The sequence below is a fragment of the Schistocerca gregaria genome, chromosome 8 (assembly GCF_023897955.1).
Source record: "Schistocerca gregaria isolate iqSchGreg1 chromosome 8, iqSchGreg1.2, whole genome shotgun sequence".
In the NCBI taxonomy this organism is placed as follows: Eukaryota; Metazoa; Arthropoda; class Insecta; order Orthoptera; family Acrididae; genus Schistocerca; species Schistocerca gregaria.
Window position 1 is genome coordinate 330,493,432 of NC_064927.1, and position 23,902 is coordinate 330,517,333.

The 23,902-nt window shown below is 38.8% G+C and overlaps 1 protein-coding gene across 2 annotated transcripts in view; it reads left to right on the forward strand.

The window, feature by feature from the left end:
- Positions 1 to 23,902, forward strand: part of LOC126284181 (uncharacterized) — a 158,726-nt gene that overhangs the window by 33,005 nt on the left and 101,819 nt on the right. For both annotated transcript variants that reach the window (XM_049982924.1, XM_049982925.1), the window contains exon 3: positions 18,543 to 18,723. In XM_049982924.1, coding sequence (XP_049838881.1) covers positions 18,543 to 18,723 — 181 coding nt within the window. The remainder of the gene's footprint in view (positions 1 to 18,542; positions 18,724 to 23,902) is intronic.

The following is a 23,902-nucleotide window of genomic DNA, read 5'->3' on the forward strand; positions in this document are numbered from 1 at the left end:
TGTTAGTCAGAGTCAGATTTTAAGTTTGTTGTTCCTCTAGTTGGCCTCAATAAACTAGATAGATACAAAATGATAAAATTCAAGTATCCATGGCAGTTCTATCAATTTATTTGTATCTTTGACCTTCAAAAGAGAAATTATTATGGATCAGAATGTTGTTGGTCAAATGTATTGAAAAGAGATGCTGTTTTGATGTTACAATGACAATTGGTTCCTTGACAGCATGGTCATAGTTTTGGGGGAAGGTGTGCTGATACAGTAACCACAGTGATAAGCAGCGAGTCTGTTGGTAATTGGACAAGTCTGAGGAAAGATGGTAGAGGGAATAATTAGTATCGTTAATATAGGGAGGTGGACTACTGACAGTCTACTTTTAAAAAAGCAGCTAAAAATTCCCTTGACATCTTCCTAATACACAATCTCCACTCTTCCCAAACTAACTACGTAAGTGTACACCAGATTCAGCTTAAATTCAAAGAAATAATTTTGAACCAATTGAGGTATTTATACTAGGTAAATTAATGAGATGGAACTGATCCCCCCATGGTACACAAAACAGATCAGAACACTGGTGCAGATGCAACGAAAAAGTGTCCAAAGTTTAAAAGAAAACAAAGTCTCCAAGATTGGCAATATTTTACGGAAGCTCAAAATTTAGTGCAGGCTTTGATGTGACATACTTTAACAGTGAAATTGTATCTTGAAATGTGACAGAAAACTCAAAAAGACCAGTGGCAAGACACGATGAATACCTTCATTGCATTATAGCAATGACATTACCATCCCTGTGGTAATGTTCGTTCATGCTTAGCAATCATATCCAACCACTATCTTGATAAAAGATCCTTACCCAAAGACTGGAAAGTTGCACATGTCATGCCAATATTCAAGGGAGGAAATAGGAGTAAGGAGTACTCTGATGAATTACAGGCTCCCATCATTGTCTTCAGTTTGCAGCAGGATTTTGAAACATGTACTGTGTTTGATACAGGACAGAATTTAACAATATTATGAATAGGAAAGTTGCTACTCACGATATAGTGGAGATGCTGAGTCACAGATAGACACAACAGAAAGACTGTCACAATATAAGCTTTTGGCCGACAAGGCCTTTGTTGAAATTAGACGACAGATGCTCACATGTGCGTGTACACACACACACACACACACACACAGACACAGACACAGACACAGACACAGACTGCAGCCTCTGGCAACTGAAGCCACACTTTGCTCTTCATAGATTAGGAATAATGCGTAAATAATTCATTAGAAGTAGCAGAAAAGGGCTATAATTGACTATTGAGAAAATATCTCTTTCCATAATTGTGTTTGTTTTGATTATAATTTTACTTTGCACATCCATGCCCTGAACAAAGCAGACTTTCTTATTTCATCAGTGTAGTCACATTTAACAGTTGTCATACTTCACCATCAAAATAGTAAATGAACACCGGAAATACTGTGATTTGGAACAGTGAATGATAAAGTAAGAAAAAATTATTTGCTTTAGTCTGTGGATGCAATTTTTATTGTGCCTACTGGTCCCAAGTTCCACCAAGAGGCCATCCTTTGGTAAGTAATAATAATAATAATAATAATAATAATAATAATAATAATAATAATAATGCAATACATAGTTAAAAATACTTCAGTAATAATAAACTCACACTAAATATTTTTCCCAAATGTTTGATATAGTGTGCTACTTTAAATTACAGGGTGATTGTTATTAAAATTTAAAAAAAAGAAACAAGTGATGTAGATGATGCTAGGCAAGTAATTTAATATGAGGCACGTGGAGCTGCAAATGTCTGTAAATGTTCCAGAAGGTGATAACAAATGTCGAAAGTATGATTTCACCAGATGATGTACCTCGCCACACGTGCAGTGATCGGGCTTGATGATCTAATCCTCGCTAGTAGGGGACAGTTCTAAACATCGTTCTGATAGGCTATTCTGTTTTTGAACAGCTTTTGTAAATATGATCTGTTGTAAATATAGAAGTTACAGTTATTCTCCTCTCTGTAAACTAACAAAACCTGTTCTTATTTTGTGTTTCTTTGCTTCTTTTTGTGTCTATGGGCATTATTTAATAAAGAACACGTAGATCATTTATTGGTAACGATGCAGTTGGGAAGCTTGTACTTATTTGCCTGTGATGCAGTACGGCAGATTTTTGTTGTACTATACTTTTCAGTCAACCAGTAGAGACTGTGAGACTGGTAAATAAAATAATAAATCTTAGTTCACTGTAAACACACAACTGTTTAAGACAATCAAATAAAGCACTGCCTGCCAGATGAAGAATCAAACCCACATGCTAAAGACATGCACTGAGGCCCAGAGCCACACTGATGTGAATACTTGACTTGAGACCGGTCAGGTGCGACAGACAGATGGCTCCAATGTTGCATGTGTGGCGAGATACCTCATCTGGAGACATCACATGTTTAAAATTTGTTATTCACTTGTGGGGTATTTCCTCACATTGATGGTTCCACGTCTCCTACATTAAATTACTTGTCTCGGTATCGTCTATGTCACTTCGAGGGTTTTTAAACATCAATACGTATCAACCCGTATAGGCAGTTCGTTACCCTTGCTGTGCAATCATGTTTTCCTCCCAAGTGTTTCATATACTAAAAGTAAATGTCAGTACTATTCTTTCAATGGATGCTTGTCGTGGCCAGCAGCAATAGATGATACCCCTATGACCAGAATTTTTGTTTCTTCTTAAATAAGAGCCACAATGTAAAAAATCTAAAAAATAAAACAGCACACAATATTAAATGTAAGAAAATACAGAATAAAATAGTCCCCAGTGCAATAAAATATTAAAAGCAAAATAACACTAATTTATACCACAATGTCATGATATGGATGTTACCCTGTTGTGAAATTTAAATCCAGTACTTATGTCCTAATCTTGCTGGTGCTGTATGACTATAATTGATGAGAACAGTTCACATCCATAGTTTCCTGTGGATAAGTGGATGTGGTTCCCAAGAGCAGATGAACATTTGTATTGATCCATTGTGCCTTCCAGTAAGAAGAGATCACCCATGGAATGCCTCCGGCCTGGACTCTTCCAACAATATTTGCAGAGTGTTTGCTTTCAGATGTTTCACATTGCTTGTGCCAACGGCCATCTGGCCGATGGAGCATAAAACACGATTCATCTGAAAAGGCCACCTGTCACCACTCAGTGGACGTCCAGTTGCAGTATTGGTGTGCAAATTCCAGCCTTTGTTGCTGATGAACAACATCAGCATGGATCCATGAACCAGGTGCCTGCTGCATAGGCCCATGTGAAGCAACTTTCGCAGAACAGTCATTGAGAAGACACTGTTGGTAGCCCTGTGGCTCATGTGGAAAGTCAGCTGCTCAGCATTTGCACGTCTATTCACTTGTACACATATCTGCAGCTGTCTTTGACTGCTGTCATCTATGGCCTGTGGTGTACCGCAGTTGCCCCTGTGCCGTGTTTGGATAGTGTCATTTCACCATGCAGGCATACTTTAACCATGGCGGCACACAAATAGTTTACATACTTAGCCATTTCAGAAAGGCCTTGACCCTTGGCCTGAAAGCCAATGGTCGTACCCTCTGGGACATCAGATAACTCCCTCTGTTTCCACATTACAGTGAAGACTGGCTGGTTTCCCACACCCCCTTACACACTTTATATACCTTCCACTGACAGTGCTGCTACCTGCTACCACATTTACTTGAATCGAAGCTGCACTTTTTTTCCGGTTTTTGTAATCCAAAAAACTGCCGTTGTAATCCAAAAAACTGCCTGCGGCTTAGAATCAAGTGCAAAGTAAGCGGAAGTTCTGAAAAATGTTGGTAGGTGTCGCCACAACGAACTTCTGCCATCAATTATATGTAGCCCTACACAGGTATGCGTTGCAGGCACAAAGATAAATACTGGCACCAAAACTTATGCGTCAGTATATAAATTAAAAGAAAAGGTAGAAGAATGTAAACATTATGCCATGTATTCTTTCGTGTTTGCTGCTATCTCATTTAAATCCTGTCTGCACAAAAAACTATGAAACTACAGTGAGACAACAGCAAACGAGGAAGAATATACATATCATGTCATGTTTATATTCGTTTTATTCTTATGCTGAATAGTGATACAGTCAGAAATGAAGCACAGCAACTGACTAGATTTTTAAATCTAAGATGCCTCTAATGTCTGTGCAGAATGTAATATACTAAAGAGGTGTCTGCAAAGATTTTCAAATGGAGAAAATTTTTCGCTAAACTCTCATTCAGAACATCATCTATCATACACAGTCTATTATTTGGTTCTTGTTGATCATTATCAAAGAAAGCAGCAGTGTAAGTAACAACAAATAGCAGTCTCTTGCCATTGTTTCGCTTATGAGACAATTCCTCTTTTAAAAAAAAAAAAAAAAAAAAAAAAAAAAAAAAAAAAAAAAAAAAAAAAAAAAAAAAAAAGAAAGAAATTGCGAGCCGCGGTAGCCTGCACAAAATCAAGCCATGCTGCGAGCAGTGACAGGTCGTAAACACTCATTATCAGAATGGGACAAACAATGCATGACACAGTACAATAATGCATTTTCAGCTTAGAGTGACGTAAACCCCTATGACAAAGAGAACGGCACTTATCAGATCAAAGCAAAATAAGCAATCGATTCAAACCAGGTTTGGAGGGGTGTTCTAAAACTTTTCTCTCACCTGGAATTTCGAGTCTCCAATTTCAGGAGCGGCTTAGATTCGGGAAAATTTTTCTCCCTTGATTTCGAGTGTCATTTTTCAGGTGTGGCTTAGATTCGAGTGTGGCTTTGATTCGAGTAAGTACGGTATATGAGAGTGGCTATGTGCATTGACATTGAACTTATGCAGTGGCCACATTAATGTGACTGGACCATGTATTGGTTGGACATATTCAAATCACTGTTCCCTCGAACAGATTTTAACCTCTGCATCTCCATCTAGTAGCATGGAGGTTATTTCCTGATTTCTTAACACATGTCCTATCATTCTGTCCTTTCTTTTTGTCAGTGTTTTCAATATGTTCCTTACTTCGCATACGTTCCTTATTTTGCCAATTCTGTTAAGAACTTTCTCATTTTTTATCTTGTAAGTCCACTTAATTTTCAACATTCGTTTATAGCACCTCATCTCAATTGCTTTGATTCTCTTCTGTTTCAGTTTTCCCACTGTCCGTGATTCACTACCATACAATTCTGTGCTACAAATATATGTTCTCAGAAATTTCTTCTTCAAGTTAAGGCATATGTTTGAAACTAGTAGACTTATCTTGGCCAGGACTGCCTTCTTTGCCAATGCTAGTCTGCTTTCTATGACCTCCTTGCTTCGTCCGTTGTGTAACTGTGCTTCCAAGGTAGCAGAATTCCTTCACTTTGTCTGCTTCATGACCACCAATTTTAATGTTAAGTTTCTCACTGTTCTCATTTCTGCTACTTCTCATCACTTTCGTCTTTCTGCGATTTACTCTCAGTCCATATTCATTAGACTTCATTCCATACTGTAGCTCATGTAGTTCTTCACTTTCACTGAGGATAGCAATGTCATTATTGAATTGTATCATTGATATCCTTTCACTCTGAATTTTAATTCCACTCTTGAATCTTTCTTTTATTTCCATCATTGCTTCTTCAATTAATAGATTGAGCAATAGGGGCGAAAGACTGTGTCCCTACCATACACCCTTTTTAATCCAAGCTCTTTGTTCCGCATCTTCCAACTGTTTTGTTCCCTCTTGGTTGTGGTACATATTGCATAGAATCCATCTTTCATTATAACTTTTTCCTATTTTTCTCAGAATTTCAAACAACTTGCATCATTTTACATTGTGGAACACGTTTTTTGGGTTGACGAATCGTGTAAGTGTTCTTAATTTTTCTTCAGCCTTGCTACCTTTATCAAACACAATTTGAGAACTGCCTTTCTGGTGCCTTTACCTTTCTTAAAGCCAAACTGATCATATAACTGATGCTTAATTTTCTCTTCCATTCTTTTCTGTGTTATTCTCTTCAGCAGCTGGGATGCATGAGCTGTGAAACTGATTGTGCAATAGTTTTCGCACTTATTTCCCCTTGATATCTTTGGAATTGTGTGGATGGTATTTTTCAGAAAGTATTTTTTTTTAAATTGAAAATTGCCAATTTTGTTGCTCATCAGATGGCTTAATATATGCAAATTCCTACAGGAGCTGTAGTAGACTGTACCTGCGCGGCAAGTGCATATCCTTGGTGAACAATGCATCGGTGAACAGATAACATCACTAGGCATGATGGTAATTTGTAAAGCAGATCTGTAGTTTTCAGTTGTAGATTTTCTGAAGCAATGGTCTGCAGTTACCATTAACTCAAATTTACAACTCATTTAATATCCAAAATAATTATCAGTTACTTTTGCGGTAGCGTAAATGTTAACAATGTAGGTGAAACTGAATTAATATTTATCATTTTCTACATTTGCTGTGAAGCTGTGTGCAAATCCACTTCCCCTTCATAAAATCTGATCATAAAGTACATAAATGGAAGAAAGATGTAAATGAAGTAATAAATACATGCCAAAATGAAACTTGGAAAATTGTGAAAGAAAAACTATTCAGAGGAGTTTTATTGAGATATTAATCACATAGAGCTGCTTGCTATATAATCATATATATCGCGAAAGAAAAATCACACAGTACCTGTAAAACAAAGGCTATAACACAGTGGGTGATTACTAACAATAACAAATGTAGTAGAACCAACATTTTTATTGGTGGTTATCTGCAGTGTTGGTTTACACAATTCTTTCTCACCTTTCAAGAGGCCTACTTTTTTTGAGGTTATTTCTGAAATCAGTGAAGGTATTTTTAATCTGTCTTGCGACTCCAAGGAAATGCATACATTTATCACAAAATGTGTTTCGTTTTATTGAAATAAAATAACATCAGTGGTCTTAATGAAACACATATACCACTTTGCTTGCTTTCTCCATATAAAAACAGCTCATTACAAAAGATGTTGATGTTTGTACTTAAGATTTTTGTTCACCTCAGGAAATGTCATCTGATTGCAAGCTTTTTAAATATTTCCTCATTTGCACTATTGTTTCTTGTACTGTAGATGCAAAGACAGATTGTCAACTTATGTCTTAATGTACCCTTGAAATCTCAAAATTTGTCAGGGTTAACTGTTAAAATTGGTCTCGAAATCAGGGAATTTCACTTGGGGAAACTTGGGGTACGATGCACTGCTACAAATGGAGATCTACAAGACTAGGCCCCCTGAAATTCAGGTAAAATGAACATTGCTGATTTTGAGTCTTCTTCGACATGTTTGAGCAGATTAAAAAAATCATATAGTATGGGGAGTCCCAAAACAACAAAGTTTACTTCAAGTAAAAGTGTAGAGGAGATACCATTAAGTCATAGCTGATGTGAAGATGAAGTTTGCTGTGGTCACCATATCTGCTGTGTCTAATGCCGATCAGTCAGGTTTTGTGAAAGAACTGCGAGCAAACAGCAGTTTATCATTTCTAGTCAAAAAAAGGTGGAGTCTGTGTGCAATCTGTTAATGCTATGAAACATTCATGTACAACAATGAAGTGATAAGTGTGAGGGGAATACTGTTTCTGCAGCTTTGTATCTGCCTTCAGGGACCTCGAAACATATTAAGACAAAAAATAAAAAAGGTAATTGTTTAGTAGGAAAAATCTTATAATTGACCTATCAATATCTCAAAAGCAAGGAAAGAATAATTTTTTAACATTTCATTTGAAACTGTTTGCAGCCAGTTGCAGAAATTAATTCATTATTTTTGTTGGACTCTTGGTCTGTAACAAAACCTCCGTCTTTTCAGGAGGACAATGAAAGGACTGTTAATATAATTCAGATTCAACCAAGAACAACCAAAGTGACTGTCTATAAAGAATTTTTTCGACTGTGAAAAATATTTCAAAGGAAATTGTCAGACAGTGTAATATCCTATAGCTCTTTGCCATTTGAGGTTTATCAGGAGAACATTATTCTTAAATTGCAGTCATTTGTGCAAAATCACTGTGCATTGGTATGTTTTAAGAGTTTCTTTAAATTTTCCCGGTATGCAGTATAATAATCAGAGTTACGGCCAATATCATTACATATCTGTCTAAGTAAAACCAGTAATTATTCTGAGGTGCCTGAAAACATTATATTTTCGTTTGTCAGGTGTGCATGGTGCAAGGAAAATGTTTATTTTCGACAATCAAATGACACTCTTCCTTCATTGTGACGACTATGAGGAATAAACAAAGTACCTATTGTCACTGAAATGTATGACATTAAAAATTATTATAAGAATTATGCTGCAGGAATAGTGTAAGAAATATTTCATTTCAATACATGAAAGTAATGATTGATGGAAGTCTTGTGTAATGTAATACCAAACACTGTCTTGATTTTATTTTCCTCTACAAGTCACCTTTGTAAGAATAACATATGAAATAGTTTAGCTATCTGTATTAACTGCTGCTTACTTGAAACATTAATGATACGTGACATTTTTTTTTTGTTCAGGTGCTTCAGTTTCACAGGTGTCACTCCAGATATTTCCACTATACAACGCTCTGCTCTCTTGTCACAGCCAGTTGTGTGCTAGCCAGGAAGGGCTGTACAAACTGCTGTGATAAACTTAGCATTGTGTGACAAAAATGAGTAACTTCAACAATTTTTATAAAATGCTGTGATGCGTCTTAGCATTTCTTTCGTTGTATTCCCCCTGCACAAAAAATTTCAGTGTTGGTTTCAATAAGTCGGATTGGAACATTCCCATGTCAGTCAGTCCTCCAAATGATCATATCTGTTTCAATTTCTTCTGATCTTTCCTGCAGCCATTTGACCTTGGCTGCCCTGCACTTCCTACCTATTTCATTTCTAAGGGATTTATATTTGTGTCTTCCTGTCTCTTTTCCCCGAACAGTTTTGTACTTCCTTCTTTCGTCTTCAGTTGAAATATGTCATCTCTTACACAAGGTTTCTTCATAGTTACTTTCCTTCTACCTAAGTCTACTGTCCAGCATCTCTTAGAGATTTCCACTACTCTTTGACTGAACTATCTACATTGGTGTTACTTATTGCAGTATCTACATCTTTAACAAACTTCAAATGCTTCTCATAATTCCACAGTACTTCAGTAACTGATTCTTTTGGAAGATTCTCTTGAACTTCAATTTACTCTTCTTCATTATTAAATTTTTGCTTGAGTCTATATCTGCACCTGGACCGGGACTGTGATTGCTGTGTTCGGATGAGGGCTATGTTGGCATCCCTTCGCTCACAGCTGCAAGCGGCACCGACTTCGGTCGCACAGCTTGAGGCTGTTGCCAATGGGCACCACTGTGGGGAGCCAGGCTTGGGTATCACGGGGATGTCAACCTCGTCTCGTCTGTCCCCAGATCATTCTGCCACTGTGGTTGCCCCAGTTGCTGCCCGCAGTGGGGCTGAGCCCTGTGGTTGATTGGGAGGTCGCTCCAAGGAATGGCAGGCAGCGAAAGATGTCCCCGGAGGCTGATCAGAAAGCCTCCCCGGTGTGTCTGACAAACAGGTTTCAGGCACTGTCTCTGGCTGAGCCAGATGCAGCTGCCTACCCTGTTTCAGAGGATGATTCTCAGTCTTCAAGGTCCGGGCAATCACAGAGGGTGGGCTTATTGGTAGTTGGGAGCTCCAATGTTAGGCGAGTAATGGTGCCCCTTAGGGATATGGCGGCTAAGGAGGGGAAAAAATCCAGTGTGTGATGTGGAAAGGGTCCTTCCGGATGCCATGAAGAGCACAGGGTGCAGCCAGCTGCAGGTGGTGGCACATGTCGGCAGTAATGACATGTGTCGTTTTGGATCTGAGGGTATTCTCTCTGGATTCCAGCGGCTATCTTATTTGGTGAAGGCTGCCGGTCTTGCTTACAAGATGAAGGCAGAGCTCACCATCTGCAGCATCGTTGACAGAACCGACTGCGGACCTTTGGCGCAGAGCTGGGTGGAGGGTCTGATTCAGAGGCTCAGTCAGTTTTGTGATCGTGTTGGCTGCAGATTCCTTGACTTGCGCCATAGGGTGGTGGGGTTTCAGGTTCCGCTGAATAGGTCAGGAGTTCACTACACTCAGCTGGCGGCTACACGGGTAGCGGGGGCTGTGTGGCATGGACTGGGCGGTTTTTTAGGTTAGAAGGCTTCGGGAAAATATGGGGTGGGCTGCAATTTCAAAGGGTGCATGGCAAATACAGGACGTGCTTGGATCAAGGAACAGTCGGAATGTAGTTGTAAATTGTTGTAGTTGTGCTGGGAAAGTCCCTGAGCTTCAAGCGCTAATAGAAAGCACAGAAGCTGAAATTGTTATAGGTACAGAAAGCTGGCTAAAGCCTGAAATAAGTTCTGCAGAAATTTTTACGAAGTCTCAGACGGTGTTCAGGAAAGATAGATTAGGCAGAATTGGTGGTGGAGTGTTTGTGTCTGTCAGTAGTGGTTTATCTTGTAATGAGTCGAAGTAGATACTCCGTGTGAATTGGTATGGGTGGAGGTCATACTTAACAGCCGAACTAAGTTAATAATTGGCTCCTTCTACCGACCCCCAGACTCCGATGATATAGTTGCGGAACAGTTCAGAGAAAGTTTGAGTATCGTAACAAATAAATACCCCACTCATACTGTTATAGTTGGTGGGGCCGTCAACCTTCCCTCTATATGTTGGCAAAAATACTTGTTCAAAACCGGTGGTAGGCAGAAAACATCTTCCGAGATTGTCCTAAATGCTTTCTCCGGAAATTATTTCGAGTAGTTAGTCCATGAACCCGCATGAATTGTAAGTGGTTGCGAAAACACACTTGACCTCTTAGCCACAAACAATCCAGAGCTGATAGACAGCATCATGACTGATACAGGGATTAGTGATCACAGGGTCGTTGTAGCTAGGCTCAATACCGTTTCTTCCAAATCCACCAGAAACAAACGCAAAATAATTTTATTTAAAAAAGCGGATAAAGTGTCACTAGAAGCCTTCCTAAGAGACAACCTCCATTCCTTCCGAACTGACTATACAAATGTAGACGAGATGTGGCTCAAATTCAAAGATATAGTAGCAACAGCAATTGAGAGATTCATACCTCGTAAATTGGTAAGAGATGGAACTGATCCCCCGTGGTACACAAAACAGGTCCGAACGCTGTTGCAGAGGCAACGGAAAAAGCATGCAAAGTTCAGAAGAACGCGAAATCCCGAAGATTGGCTAAAATTTACAGACGCGCGAAATTTGGCATGGACTTCAATGCGAGATGCTTTCAATAGGTTCCACAACGAAACATTGTCTCGAAATTTGGTAGAAAATCCGAAGAAATTCTGGTCGTATGTAAAGTACACAAGGGGCAAGACACAGTCAATACCTTCGCTGCGCAGTGCCGATGGTACTGTTACTGACGACTGTGCCGCTGAAGCAGAGTTATTGAACGCAGTTTTCTGAAATTTTTTCACCGGGGAAGATGAATGGAATATTCCAGAATTTGAAACACGAACAGCTGCTAGCATGAGTTTCTTAGAAGGAGATACCTTAGGGGTTGCGAAGCAGCTCAAATTGCTTGATACGGGCAAGTCTTCAGGTCCAGATTGTATACCGATTAGGTTCCTTTCAGATTAGGCTGATACAATAGCTCCCTACTTAGCACTCATATACAACCTGTCGCTCATCGATAGATCTGTACCTACAGTTTGGAAAATTGCGCAGGTCGCACCAGTGTTCAAGAAGGGTAGTAGGAGTAATCCATATAACTACAGACCTATATCATTGACGTCGGTTTGCAGTAGGGTTTTGGAGCATATACTGTATTCAAACATTATGAATCACCTCGAAGGGAATGATCTATTGATACGTAATCAGCATGGTTTCAGGAAACATCGTTCTTGTGCAACGCACGAAGTAATGGCCGCTATCGACAGGGGACCTCAAGTTGATTCCGTATTTCTAGATTTCCGGACAGCTTTTGACACCGTTCCTCACAAGCGACTTCTAATCAAGCTGCGGGTCTATGGGGTATCGTCTCAGTTGTGCGACTGGATTTGTGATTTCCTGTCAGGAAGGTCGCAGTTCGTAGTAATAGACGGCAAATCATCGAGTAAAACTGAAGTGATATCAGGTGTTCCCCAGGGAAGCGTCCTGGGACCTCTGCAGTTCCTGATCTATATAAATGACCTGGGTGACAATCTGAGCAGTTCTCTTAGGTTGTTCGCAGATGATGCTGTAATTTACCGTCTAGTAAGGTCATCTGAAGACCAGTATCAGTTGCAAAGCGATTTAGAAAAGATTGCTGTATGGTGTGTCAGGTGGCAGTTGACGCTAAATAACGAAAAGTGTGAGGTGATCCACATGAGTTCCAAAAGAAATCTGTTGGAATTCAATTACTCGATAAATAGTACAATTCTCAAGGTTGTCTATTCAACTAAGTACCTGGGTGTCAAAACTACGAACAACTTCAGTTGGAAAGACCACATAGATAATATTGTGGGGAAGGTGAGCCAAAGGTTGCGTTTCACTGGCAGGACACTTAGAAGATGCAACAAGTCCACTAAAGAGACAGCTTACACTACACTCGTTCGTCCGCTGTTAGAATATTGTTGCGCGGTGTGGGATCCTTACCAGGTGGGATTGACGGACGACCCCGAAAGGGTGCAAAAAAGGGCAGCTCGTTTTGTATTATCACGTAGTAGGGGAGAGAGTGTAGCAGATATGATATGCGAATTGGGATGGAAGCCATTACAGCAAAGATGTTTTTCATCGCGGCGAGATCTATTTACGAAATTTCATTCACCAACTTTCTCTTCCGAATGTGAAAATATTTTGTTGAGCCCAACCTACATAGGTAGGAATGATCATCAAAATAAAGTTAGAGAAATCGGAGCTCGAACAGAAAGGTTTAGGTGTTTGTTTTTCCCGCACGCTGTTCGGGAGGGGAATGGTAGAGAGATAGTATGATTGTGGTTCGATGAACCCTCTGCGAAGCGCTTAAATGTGAATTACAGAGTAGTCATGTAGATGTAGATGTAGATGGGTCGGCCTTACAACCTAATATCTGATTTCAGAATCAGTGTGCAACCATTATGTAATCCAGCTGGAACTTTCCCTTGTCTCTGAGTTTTTTTTCATCCACCCCTCCTTCTCTTGTGATTCTTGAACAAGAGTATTTGCTATTACCATCTGAAATTTATTGTAGAACTCAATTAGTCTTTCTCCTCTTTCATTCCTACTGCCAAGCCCATATTATTCCATAACCCTTTCTTCTGTTCCTTGCCCTACAACCACATTCCAGTCTCGCATGATTATTAGATTTTCATGTACCTTTACATACTGAATTACCCATTCGATATCCTCGTATACTTTATCTCTTCATCTGCTGCTTGCTACATTTGCAGTATACCTGGACTGTTGCTGTTTGCATTGGTTTGCTGTTGAATCTGATGACGAGAAACCTATCACAGAACTGTTCACAGTAATTCATTCTGTACCCTCCTTACCTATTCATAAAAAGTTGTACTCCTGTTATATCATTTTATGCTGCTATTGATACAACCATATATTTGTCTGACCAGAAATCCTTATCTTCTTTCTGTTTCACTCCACTGATCCCTACAACATCTGGATTGAATGTATGCAGTTTCATTTTCAGATTTTCTGGCTTCCCTACTACTTTCAGAATTGTGACATTTCATACTGTGTAACCTGTAAAAAGTTATTCAGTTGTTGGTTATTCCATCATTTTTCTCATGGTCACCTCCCCCTTGGCAGTCCCCTCCCAGAGATCCAAATGTGGGACTAATCCAGAATCTTTTGCCAATGGAGAAATCATCCTGACACTTTTCTGCTACAGGCCACATACCTGATATATAAGTCTTTAGGCATTTATTTAAGGCATGCTTCATACGGTGTCTACCATTTGCACTGACTTCACCATTAGTTTGGTTTCATACTCCATGATTAAGCAAGCTGTGCTCAATTTTTGGTTTTGTATATATCCATCCTATTGTGATAGAGCACATTATCTTCAGCCTCATAGTTATTCATTTATGGGATTGTTCTTTTCTGTGTAATATATCCTGTACCAATGTATAATTATTATTTCCTGACAATTGCATTTATTGTATTGCACTTCACGTGTCTTATCTTAGGTGTGTGCCTTTCTTTTAGTGATGTTGATTTAGCATTATCTGTATCCAATTGCTGTGTGAGATACTGTGGGGATGAGATGTGGATGTTAGCAACTGAATTTACTTGGTTTTCCTCACCTTCCTTTGGCACTGCTTCTTGCTGTGGTCACTCTATGGTTTTGTGTGTGTGTACTGGTGCATCTCCTTGTACTCCGTGCAGCAGTTAGTTTTGTACGTCATACTGTACGTACTAGACATGCTGCTACCTGAGCGCTTTTATTGTAAGTTACCTTTTGCAGTTCAGCAATTGGCATTGTGGTTATTTGTAATGATACTTATGCCCTGATGTTGTCGCTTTCTCAAGTCTATGCCACATCTCTGGCTGTACACTGTAGATCATCAGGTTATTATTTTTCTGTCTCTGAGCACATATTTACGGATACAGCCACACTTTTTGGTCAGGTCCTGTTTGCCTCAATTCTTCTGCTTGACCCAACGTTTTTCATGCCTCACCCACCCAGGCTCACTCATAATACTGGATAAAAAAATTGTTAATTTTTCTATGTGACTTGTACAGTTTTGTTGTATGCAATTAAGGTATGTTCTGCTGATGGTTTACAGTTTTAATGACCCTCCTAATGTTAATTAATTTGTATAGTATTCTACTTAGTTGTCATTAATTATTACAGTAGCTGTTGAGGAGGAGATTAGTATCCTTAAGTCCTGGTAGTGTACATGCCTTTATCCAAACACAGGAACTTTGAAATTACAAATGCAGTGGATTTTATTAAACTTGAACAATAAACACATTGCCTACATACTTTATCAGTGTAGATGCACTTGTTGGGAAGATGTCCTTCCTCTAAGAACTTGTCCCAAAATATTGTGTTATGTAGAAAGACAGTTATTAAGTAACTATTTGTTTGATTTCTAAATGATTCCGTCTTTTCTCTGCTTATTGTTCTCTTTGGTAATTTGTTCTACAAGAATTAACCCAGCATTTCTGGATTCCTCCCAAGTTATTTTAAGCTATTTCATTTAAATGTGGTAATGACATCAATTTTGTCTATAGTCATTATGTATGCTTCATTTTAACAAAGCTAATTAAAAAAGTTACACAGTGGATTTAGGATAATATGATTTGGTGTAAAGGGCTCTAACGAACGTATCCTTAGTAGGAGCTCAAAATCTTCTCTACCTCGTTACTTTGACTTGCGATTTAATAGCTTTCAAATTAAAGCTATCAGTTGCAATACCTAGAATTTATTCCACAAATAATGCTGTAGCTTGCAAAGATTAGTAATTATGGTTCACAATCTCATCTTGATGAATAATCAACAGTTCACATTAACAGTCATAATTGTATGTTGGCAAGATTTTGAAGTGAGTCGAGATCTCAAGCAGTATTGGCTATGATTTTATTTATTTTGAGGCATAGAAAGTTGTACGGTTAGTAAGCAGCGATTGCACAGCAACGAATTGACTTTGTATGAAGATTATACTGCTACTGGGGCAGAACACCTATTCTGGAGGGTATCTCTTCTAGTGAAACGAACAAATCGTCGAGAGCTTGCTACTGCTGCTGTGTATTCTTACAATGAGCTGTGTTGACTTAGTACGTGAGGTGGCCCTCCATCACTGCCCGCCGTGTGTGTGTGTGTGTGTGTGTGTGTGTGTGTGTGTGTGTGTGTGTGTGTGTGTGTGATACTATAAATATGTAAGACTGTTGTCATTTCCTACCCATTACCACTGTTTACTGTTGCACAGCCTCAACAGATTTCTTCTTAATGTAAACACAACATTAACTGCAGATGCTCCAAGTAAGCTGACGTGCATACAAGCACTTGTTACATTAAATTGAGTGAGTAGTGATGCGCACTCACACATCGAGAAAACAATGCCCTGACCTCTAACGTTGAGGTGATAAAACAAAACTTCAGTAGGATATTCTGCATAACCCACTGACCAATTTTAAACTATTTCTCAGAAAAAGTCACATATACCTATGGATCCACCTTTAAGAAAATTCCTCAATCATCATTTAGTTCATGGTGTTGTGTAGCATTGTATTGCTTTTGCTTTCTACGGATCTGGTGAAGTCCCGTTACCTTCTATTATTGGCGTAAGAACTTAACTCTGTGTAACCTGTGTGCCTATACAATGGTATCCAGGGAGAAGCAAGAATTTGGTTTTAAATATTTAGCATAGTTATTGACTAAATTTAAAAATTTTAAATGCTGTCAAAATTGCTCATCTCTAAGAGCCATTTTTTTACGCTAAAAGTTTAACACAATAACATGAGAATTACAGTTAAAAACTGTGTGTTTGTCTTGATGCAGCACAAATGACAGCACCCTAATACCTGGGCTTTAATCACTCAGTATTTGAGAATCCGTTGACTTAGTGATTTCTTCCAACAAACTTAACACCTAATTTCAAACCTTTACAAAACTTTTTCTCACTGACTGATCACCACCACTGCCACCATCACGACGACGACAACAACAACAAAACACACACACACACACACACACACACACACACACACACACACACACACACACAATGAAAGGAAAAATGTTTATCACTTATTAAATTTCCGCTGTTCATATAGCAAAATCTCGCCATCAGACATAAGGTTTTAATTTACAATTTCTTTATGGCCAACTTGTAATGGACCTTCACTTCCGGTTAATATTTTTAAATGATACCTGCTCGCTGTTGTATGGAAAGGCAAGTATTCCAAAGAATAATGAATGTGCAGATAAGAGTCACTACTTTTGCACGATAATGGTCGAAATAAATTTTGACATAAAAAGTAAAATTAAGTAATTTTGAAATTTGGAGTAAGTAAACTGAATTTGATATAATTTTAGATTTCAAATTACTTCAGAACAGTCACCAGTTCACTGTGTGAGCAAAAATTGCTGTAATGATTATTAATTGTTTATAGGCTGTAATTACAAGCTAATCACTGAATTGTAATCATCAAGAAAGTAATTACAAACTTATCACTAAATTGTAATCAGGCAAGAACGGAAACAAAAGCACTGACTCAAGCTCAGATGTAAAAACACAGTGATATCATGACTTCATCAGAAAATCAATTTGTACTGAACACATGCATGTAGTTGTTTGAAAAACTGTTCACTTAACAAATAGCTTTGCGTCACTCACTGTAATGGCTAACTCCTACTGATATTAGAAATGGAAATGTTCATAAACACTTGTTTCCTATTATAGTAAGTTACTTCTGGAAAGTTCATAATGTTTCATTTAGCTAAGAATAAGTGATTTTACATTACAGTATTACATAATTTGCAAATATGGGCAGAGTTTGCAATTCATACGAAAAACATGAAATGTATTATTCTGAAGTAATACTTTGTCAACTTCCTAACCAGGACAGCATTTTTACTACATCCTAATTAATTAATTCATTTGAATTAATTCTTTGACATTTAATTATATGATAACATTAATAAAATAATAAAATGTACATATGACAGAAATTAAATTAGAACTTCATTACGATTACAGAACTAATTACGTGAAAAATTCATTAGACACTGTATTGTTGTGTCAGACTATTCACAGCACAGTGTGCAGACAGTATCTACATATATCACTGAATGTTTCATAAGATTATATCATTGTGTGACTCATAGTTCAGGAGGTATGATATCATGATCATTGAGCTGCTTGAAAAACTGGCTTGTGCTTAAAATGTAGTATAAATTAACCAGACTATGTTCATCCAGTGTTTGATAATGAGAACCTTTAAGCGTAATTTAAAGCCTTTCCAAAACATTTTTTCGGTTACATGAAAAGCAGTTAGGTGTTTGAAGCTGATTTGTACGTGGGAGTTCAGTTTGTTGAAGGTTCAGGAGTTTACTGTACAGCATTCTTTTTTAAATTTGTTAAAGAACAATTCATCTCAGAATTTGATATAGAAAAGCCGTTTGTTCACAGTGTCCTGAACTGGGGTCCCTATTTCTGGACCAGCACAGAAGGCTGTTGAAGTGTGCTGACTTCGGCTCACTAATGTTTTGTGTCCTGCCTTTGCCATCATTGCCGATCTAATAATACAGTACCCTTGTGTACTGCAGCCATTACAATTTTGTTCCTGTAACATGCTGTGCCAAACCAGTAAGAATGTGTGTAGTGCCAGCCGTGCATGATGAAAACAGCTTATTCTCCCTGCACTGCCGCCCTCCTTTTCCCTCAGCTGCCCATGCACTGGGAGTTGGTGGGCTGAGCTTGCTTCCTCTGATCTCCACACCTCCCTGAGAATTCATTTAGGACATTGTGAATAAACGATATTAAACATCATGTTAGTAACTAACATAAATAAATTTATACTGCTATCTTTGTATTCTTCTCTCTGGCAGATACAACTAGTTATGAACCAAGCCTTTGGTTCTCCACTGCAAGGAGTTCCAACAACACCTGTTGAAGATGATGATGGTGACCTATTTGAAAAAGAGATGCCATCCCTTGGCACAGTAAGCAGCAGCTCTGCTGATAATAATGATGAGAAAGGAGAACATAGATTAAAAATTCCAACAGAAGGTAAATTAAATTAAAGACTACTCATATTTGAATCTGAAATTTATTCAGACATTGGAATTAAGCTGCTAGATCTATTTCTATCCTGTCTTAGATGCCTAAAATTTTGTACAGTCTAACAGGTTGTTAGTATCAGTCAACAGATTCAGTTTTTTACAAGGCTGAAGCGTAAAATAATCAAGAAACTGTAGTTGTATATTAGGCTTAATTGGAATGTGAGCAGAAGTAGTACATTACAGAGCCTTAAGTTCAGTTCACTGCAATAATTAAAATTCTGAACCCATCAATTATTATGTCCCTCTATGACTTCCCACCCAGAATAACCTGCTGCACCCTTGCTACCAACTGATCTTCTCCCCAATTCTATTCAATACCTCCTCATTAATTATGTGATCTACCCATTTAATCTTCAGCATTCTTCTGTAACACCACATTTCAAAAGCTTCTATTCTCTTCTTGGCCAAACTGTTTATCGTCCATGCTTCACTTCCATACATGTCTACACTCCATACAAATACTTTCAGAAACGACTTCCTGACACTTAAATGTATACTCGATGTTAACAAATTTCTCTTCTTCAGAAATGCTTTCCTTGCCATTGCCAGTCTACATTTTATATCCTCTCTACTTCGACCATCATCAGTTATTTTGCTCCCCAAATAGCAAAACTCCTTTACTACTTTAAGGGTCTCGTTTCCTAATGTAATTCCTTCAGCATCACCCAACTTAATTAGACTACATCCCATTATCCTCATTTTGCTTTTGTTGATGTTCATCTTTTATCCTTCAAGACACTGTCCATTCCATTCAGCTGCTCTTCCAGGTCCTTTGCTGTCTCTGATTGAATTACAATGTCATCAGTGAAACTCAAAGTTTTCATTTCTTCTCTGTTTCTGACTTCTCTCTTAAATTATTATTAAATGGTGTGTGGCGTCCCCTAGTTTCTTCTACAGCTGGATGGAGCCCCTCCCATTGAACAGGTAACAAGAGGATATATCTGTACTTTAGCTCAGTGGTAATAGAACTGTTTCCCACTCCCACCACCCCCCTCTTAATCTTGGAAATTGAAACAAATAAATCAGAATTAAGTTTATTTTGTGTTTATCGTAAATAAATTTAAACTTGAGCATGGATTTGCCCTTCTTATGCATTACACGTACCTGCAATAAAAACTACATCTTACAAATGGAGTTCCACTCATATTGGTTTACAAATACTATCTTATTAATAAAAAAGTAAAGCTAAACTTGAAATAAATGGAATAATAATTTCAAATACCACTGTCTAGTACAATCAGCCACGGCACAGTTCACGACACTATCTGCTGCAAAAGCTGTTACCGTGTGATAGCTGGAGCAACACTTACACTCCAAGCAGTAATAAGGACAGTATCTGTTTTTCATCCCTTTTCTATGTGATTTAAGAAATAGTTGTTATATTTTTGCATTCCAAGCATTAGTAAATTATCAAAAGACATAATAAGACATAATGTTGTCAAACTAGAAGAAAAATAGCCGAATCTCCCTGATTCAGTGACATAAGCTACAATTTATTCATGAAGAAATACTTTTGAATACGTATAAAATTGCAGCTTACTCTGCTGAAAACAAAAGAATATGAACACACATGATGTATGCATGAGAAGCATCCATCCTGTTGTTATCCTTATACAAATAGAAAGAATCAATTTTTGAAAATGTAATGTAATTGGATAGACAAGAAAAATCTATTCACCAACCGAAAACAGGAGAACATGCACGCAAAAGGTATTAGGCATGCAAGCTTTTAGAGCCAGTGGCTCCTTCTTCTGGCAAAAGGGCTGAAGGGGAAGGAAGTGGGATGAGGGAGAACAACTGGTGAAGTTTAGGAAATGGGGAGTGTTTGGAAAAGTCAGCCAGAAGCCCTGATCAGGCGAGACTTAACAGAGAGGATGAGAAGGAAAGGCTCCTTCTCATTCCATCTGTTAAGTTACCCCTGACCCAGGGTTCTGAGCACTTGGTGAGTAGATTTTTTTTATTATCCAGTTACGTTATGTTGTTGTCCTTATTATGACAGGCATGTCCGTAACATGTAGCAATTTTGATGGAGTCTAACAATGGGCACATTCTTACACTTCATTCAACTTTCTCTTACTACATAAAAAGTTGGGTAATTGTAATGGATCTGGGAGATGTTTTATTTTCAACTGAAGTTATCGATACCGAATTTAGTGGGCGAAGTGGTGAATGTTTTTCTCTTATATTTTTGTTGGAATTTTATAAATTATAATCTACTTATTTTTTATGTTAATTTACTATAATGTTTAAAAATTGCAATATATTGATTGATATTGGTGGATATGACGAACAATATCAAAGAGACTTATTACAAGCGGAAGTTTAGGTGTCGTGTGGAATATCTTTGAAGCTAGAGTCATTCTTTGTCACTTGTAGAGTCGGCTGTGGTTGGTTGAGACGCAGTTGAGGAACAAAGTTGTACTTCCCTGTGAAATAAATCGTAAGTGAATGATGAACTTATGAGTTTTTTTGTATTACTTTTTGAAACAGTTTATTGCTTTGAAATACACTCCTGGAAATGGAAAAAAGAACACATTGACACCGGTGTGTCAGACCCACCATACTTGCTCCGGACACTGCGAGAGGGCTGTACAAGCAATGATCACACGCACGGCACAGCGGATACACCAGGAACCGCGGTGTTGGCCGTCGAATGGCGCTAGCTGCGCAGCATTTGTGCACCGCCGCCGTCAGTGTCAGCCAGTTTGTCGTGGCATACGGAGCTCCATCGCAGTCTTTAACACTGGTAGCATGCCGCGAAAGCGTGGACGTGAACCGTATGTGCAGTTGACGGACTTTGAGCGAGGGCGTATAGTGGGCATGCGGGAGGCCGGGTGGACGTACCACCGAATTGCTCAATACGTGGGGCGTGAGGTCTCCACAGTACATCGATGTTGTCGCCAGTGGTCGGCGGAAGGTGCACGTGCCCATCGACCTGGGACCGGACCGCAGCGACGCACGGATGCACGCCAAGACCGCAGGATCCTACGCAGTGCTGTAGGGGACCGCACCGCCACTTCCCAGCAAATTAGGGACACTGTTGCTCCTGAGGTATCGGCGAGGACCATTCGCAACCGTCTCCATGAAGCTGGGCTACGGTCCCGCACACCATTAGGCCGTCTTCCGCTCACGCCCCAACATCGTGCAGCCCGCCTCCAGTGGTGTCGCGACAGGCGTGAATGGAGGGACGAATGAAGATATGTCATCTTCAGCGATGAGAGTCGCTTCTGCCTTGGTGCCAATGATGGTCGTATGCGTGTTTGGCGCCGTGCAGGTGAGCGCCACAATCAGGACTGCATACGATCGAGGCACACAGGGCCAACACCCGGCATCATGGTGTGGGGAGCGATCTCCTACACTGGCCGTACACCTCTGGTGATCGTCGAGGGGACACTGAATAGTGCACGGCACATCCAAACCGTCATCGAACCCATCGTTCTACCATTCCTAGACCGGCAAGGGAACTTGCTGTTCCAACAGGACAATGCACGTCCGCATGTATCCCGTGCCACCCAACGTGCTCTAGAAGGTGTAAGTCAACTACCCTGGCCAGCAAGATCTCCGGATCTGTCCCCCATTGAGCATGTTTGGGACTGGATGAAGCGTCGTCTCACGCGGTCTGCACGTCCAGCACGAACGTTGGTCCAACTGAGGTGCCAGGTGGAAATGGCATGGCAAGCTGTTCCACAGGACTACATCCAGCATCTCTACGATCGTCTCCATGGGAGAATAGCAGCCTGCATTGCTGCGAAAGGTGGATATACACTGTACTAGTGCCGTCATTGTGCATGCTCTGTTGCCTGTGTCTATGTGCCTGTGGTTCTGTCAGTGTGATCATGTGATGTATCTGACCCCAGGAATGTGTCAATAAAGTTTCCCCTTCCTGGGACAATGAATTCACGGTGTTCTTATTTCAATTTCCAGGAGTGTAGTACAATCACTTCTGCATGGTTTTCTTTCAGCTGCAGTTGTAGTGGTTATTTATTATGTTAAATAATGTAAGTATTGCATTTTATACAAGTTTCCTACATTTCATGTTCACAGATTTGAATGGAAGTGTAGTGAACAAAACTTCACGTTGTTGGGCAGATATACAATGTCTTTCTGCTAAAAGTATTCTGCTGTTTAGTAGCCTTTTTTTGTCCTTAAAAGAAAACAACATTTTTCGGTAGATGTTTATAATAATCAATTCCAGAGGATAATAAATAAACTGCCGTGTAATGTAATGTTTCATACCTGTCATTATGCTTAGGAAACTAAAGAAAGACAAATGTGGTGTTTCCTAGTTGTTGCTGCAGTTTTTGCATTAAAGATGCTTGTGTTTGTAAAAGTCATTCTACAAACCAACATAAGCAATTACAATCCAATTTTGCTTTCACAAGATCCCACTGAACTCAACAGTATCAATTGCTGGCCACTTGGCACAATGCTATCGCAGTGGTTAACAGAAATGAATCAGACTGTCATGATTCTTATGTTAGCCTGTGTCCAATACTATGACTGTATATTTATGTTTGTATTTGAGGAAAGTTAGGAAAATAGTATGAAAAATAAAATAAGAAATAAAAATTAATATAATAGTATATAGCAGATTAGCAGATTAAGATTAAATTTTAAATTTCATTTTATTATATAGATGATTTTTGATTGGTCATTAGCAGAATGTGACTGAAGTTACTGAGGAATTTTTTGTTTTTAAGACATGTTTCCTTAATAAGAAGTGTGTCTCTTAAGTGACAGAAAATTTTGATTTCTTTTAAGATATCCATTTGGTTCCTTTTCTTAACATTATGAAAAAATTTGGAACTTTTTGGTAATGTTTTTAAATGTGTGTTTGTTTTTTAGGAGATGTAGTGCAAAGGCACTTACTGTTATCGTTAGATTTTATGTCCTCTTTAAAATGTGAAAGAGCACATAAAATCTAATTATTTTTGATTTGAAATTATTTACTCTGGCTACATTTTCTGGTATTGCTAATTGTTTGTTGATTTCATTTTCATTTAATTGAAAATTTATTAATCTCCATGCTCTTTAGTGGAAATGTGCCTTTTTATGGGTTTCGGGGTGGCATTATCTGTCACTGATTAATGTCTTTTAGTAATTGCTTTCCAAAAAAATCCAGATTT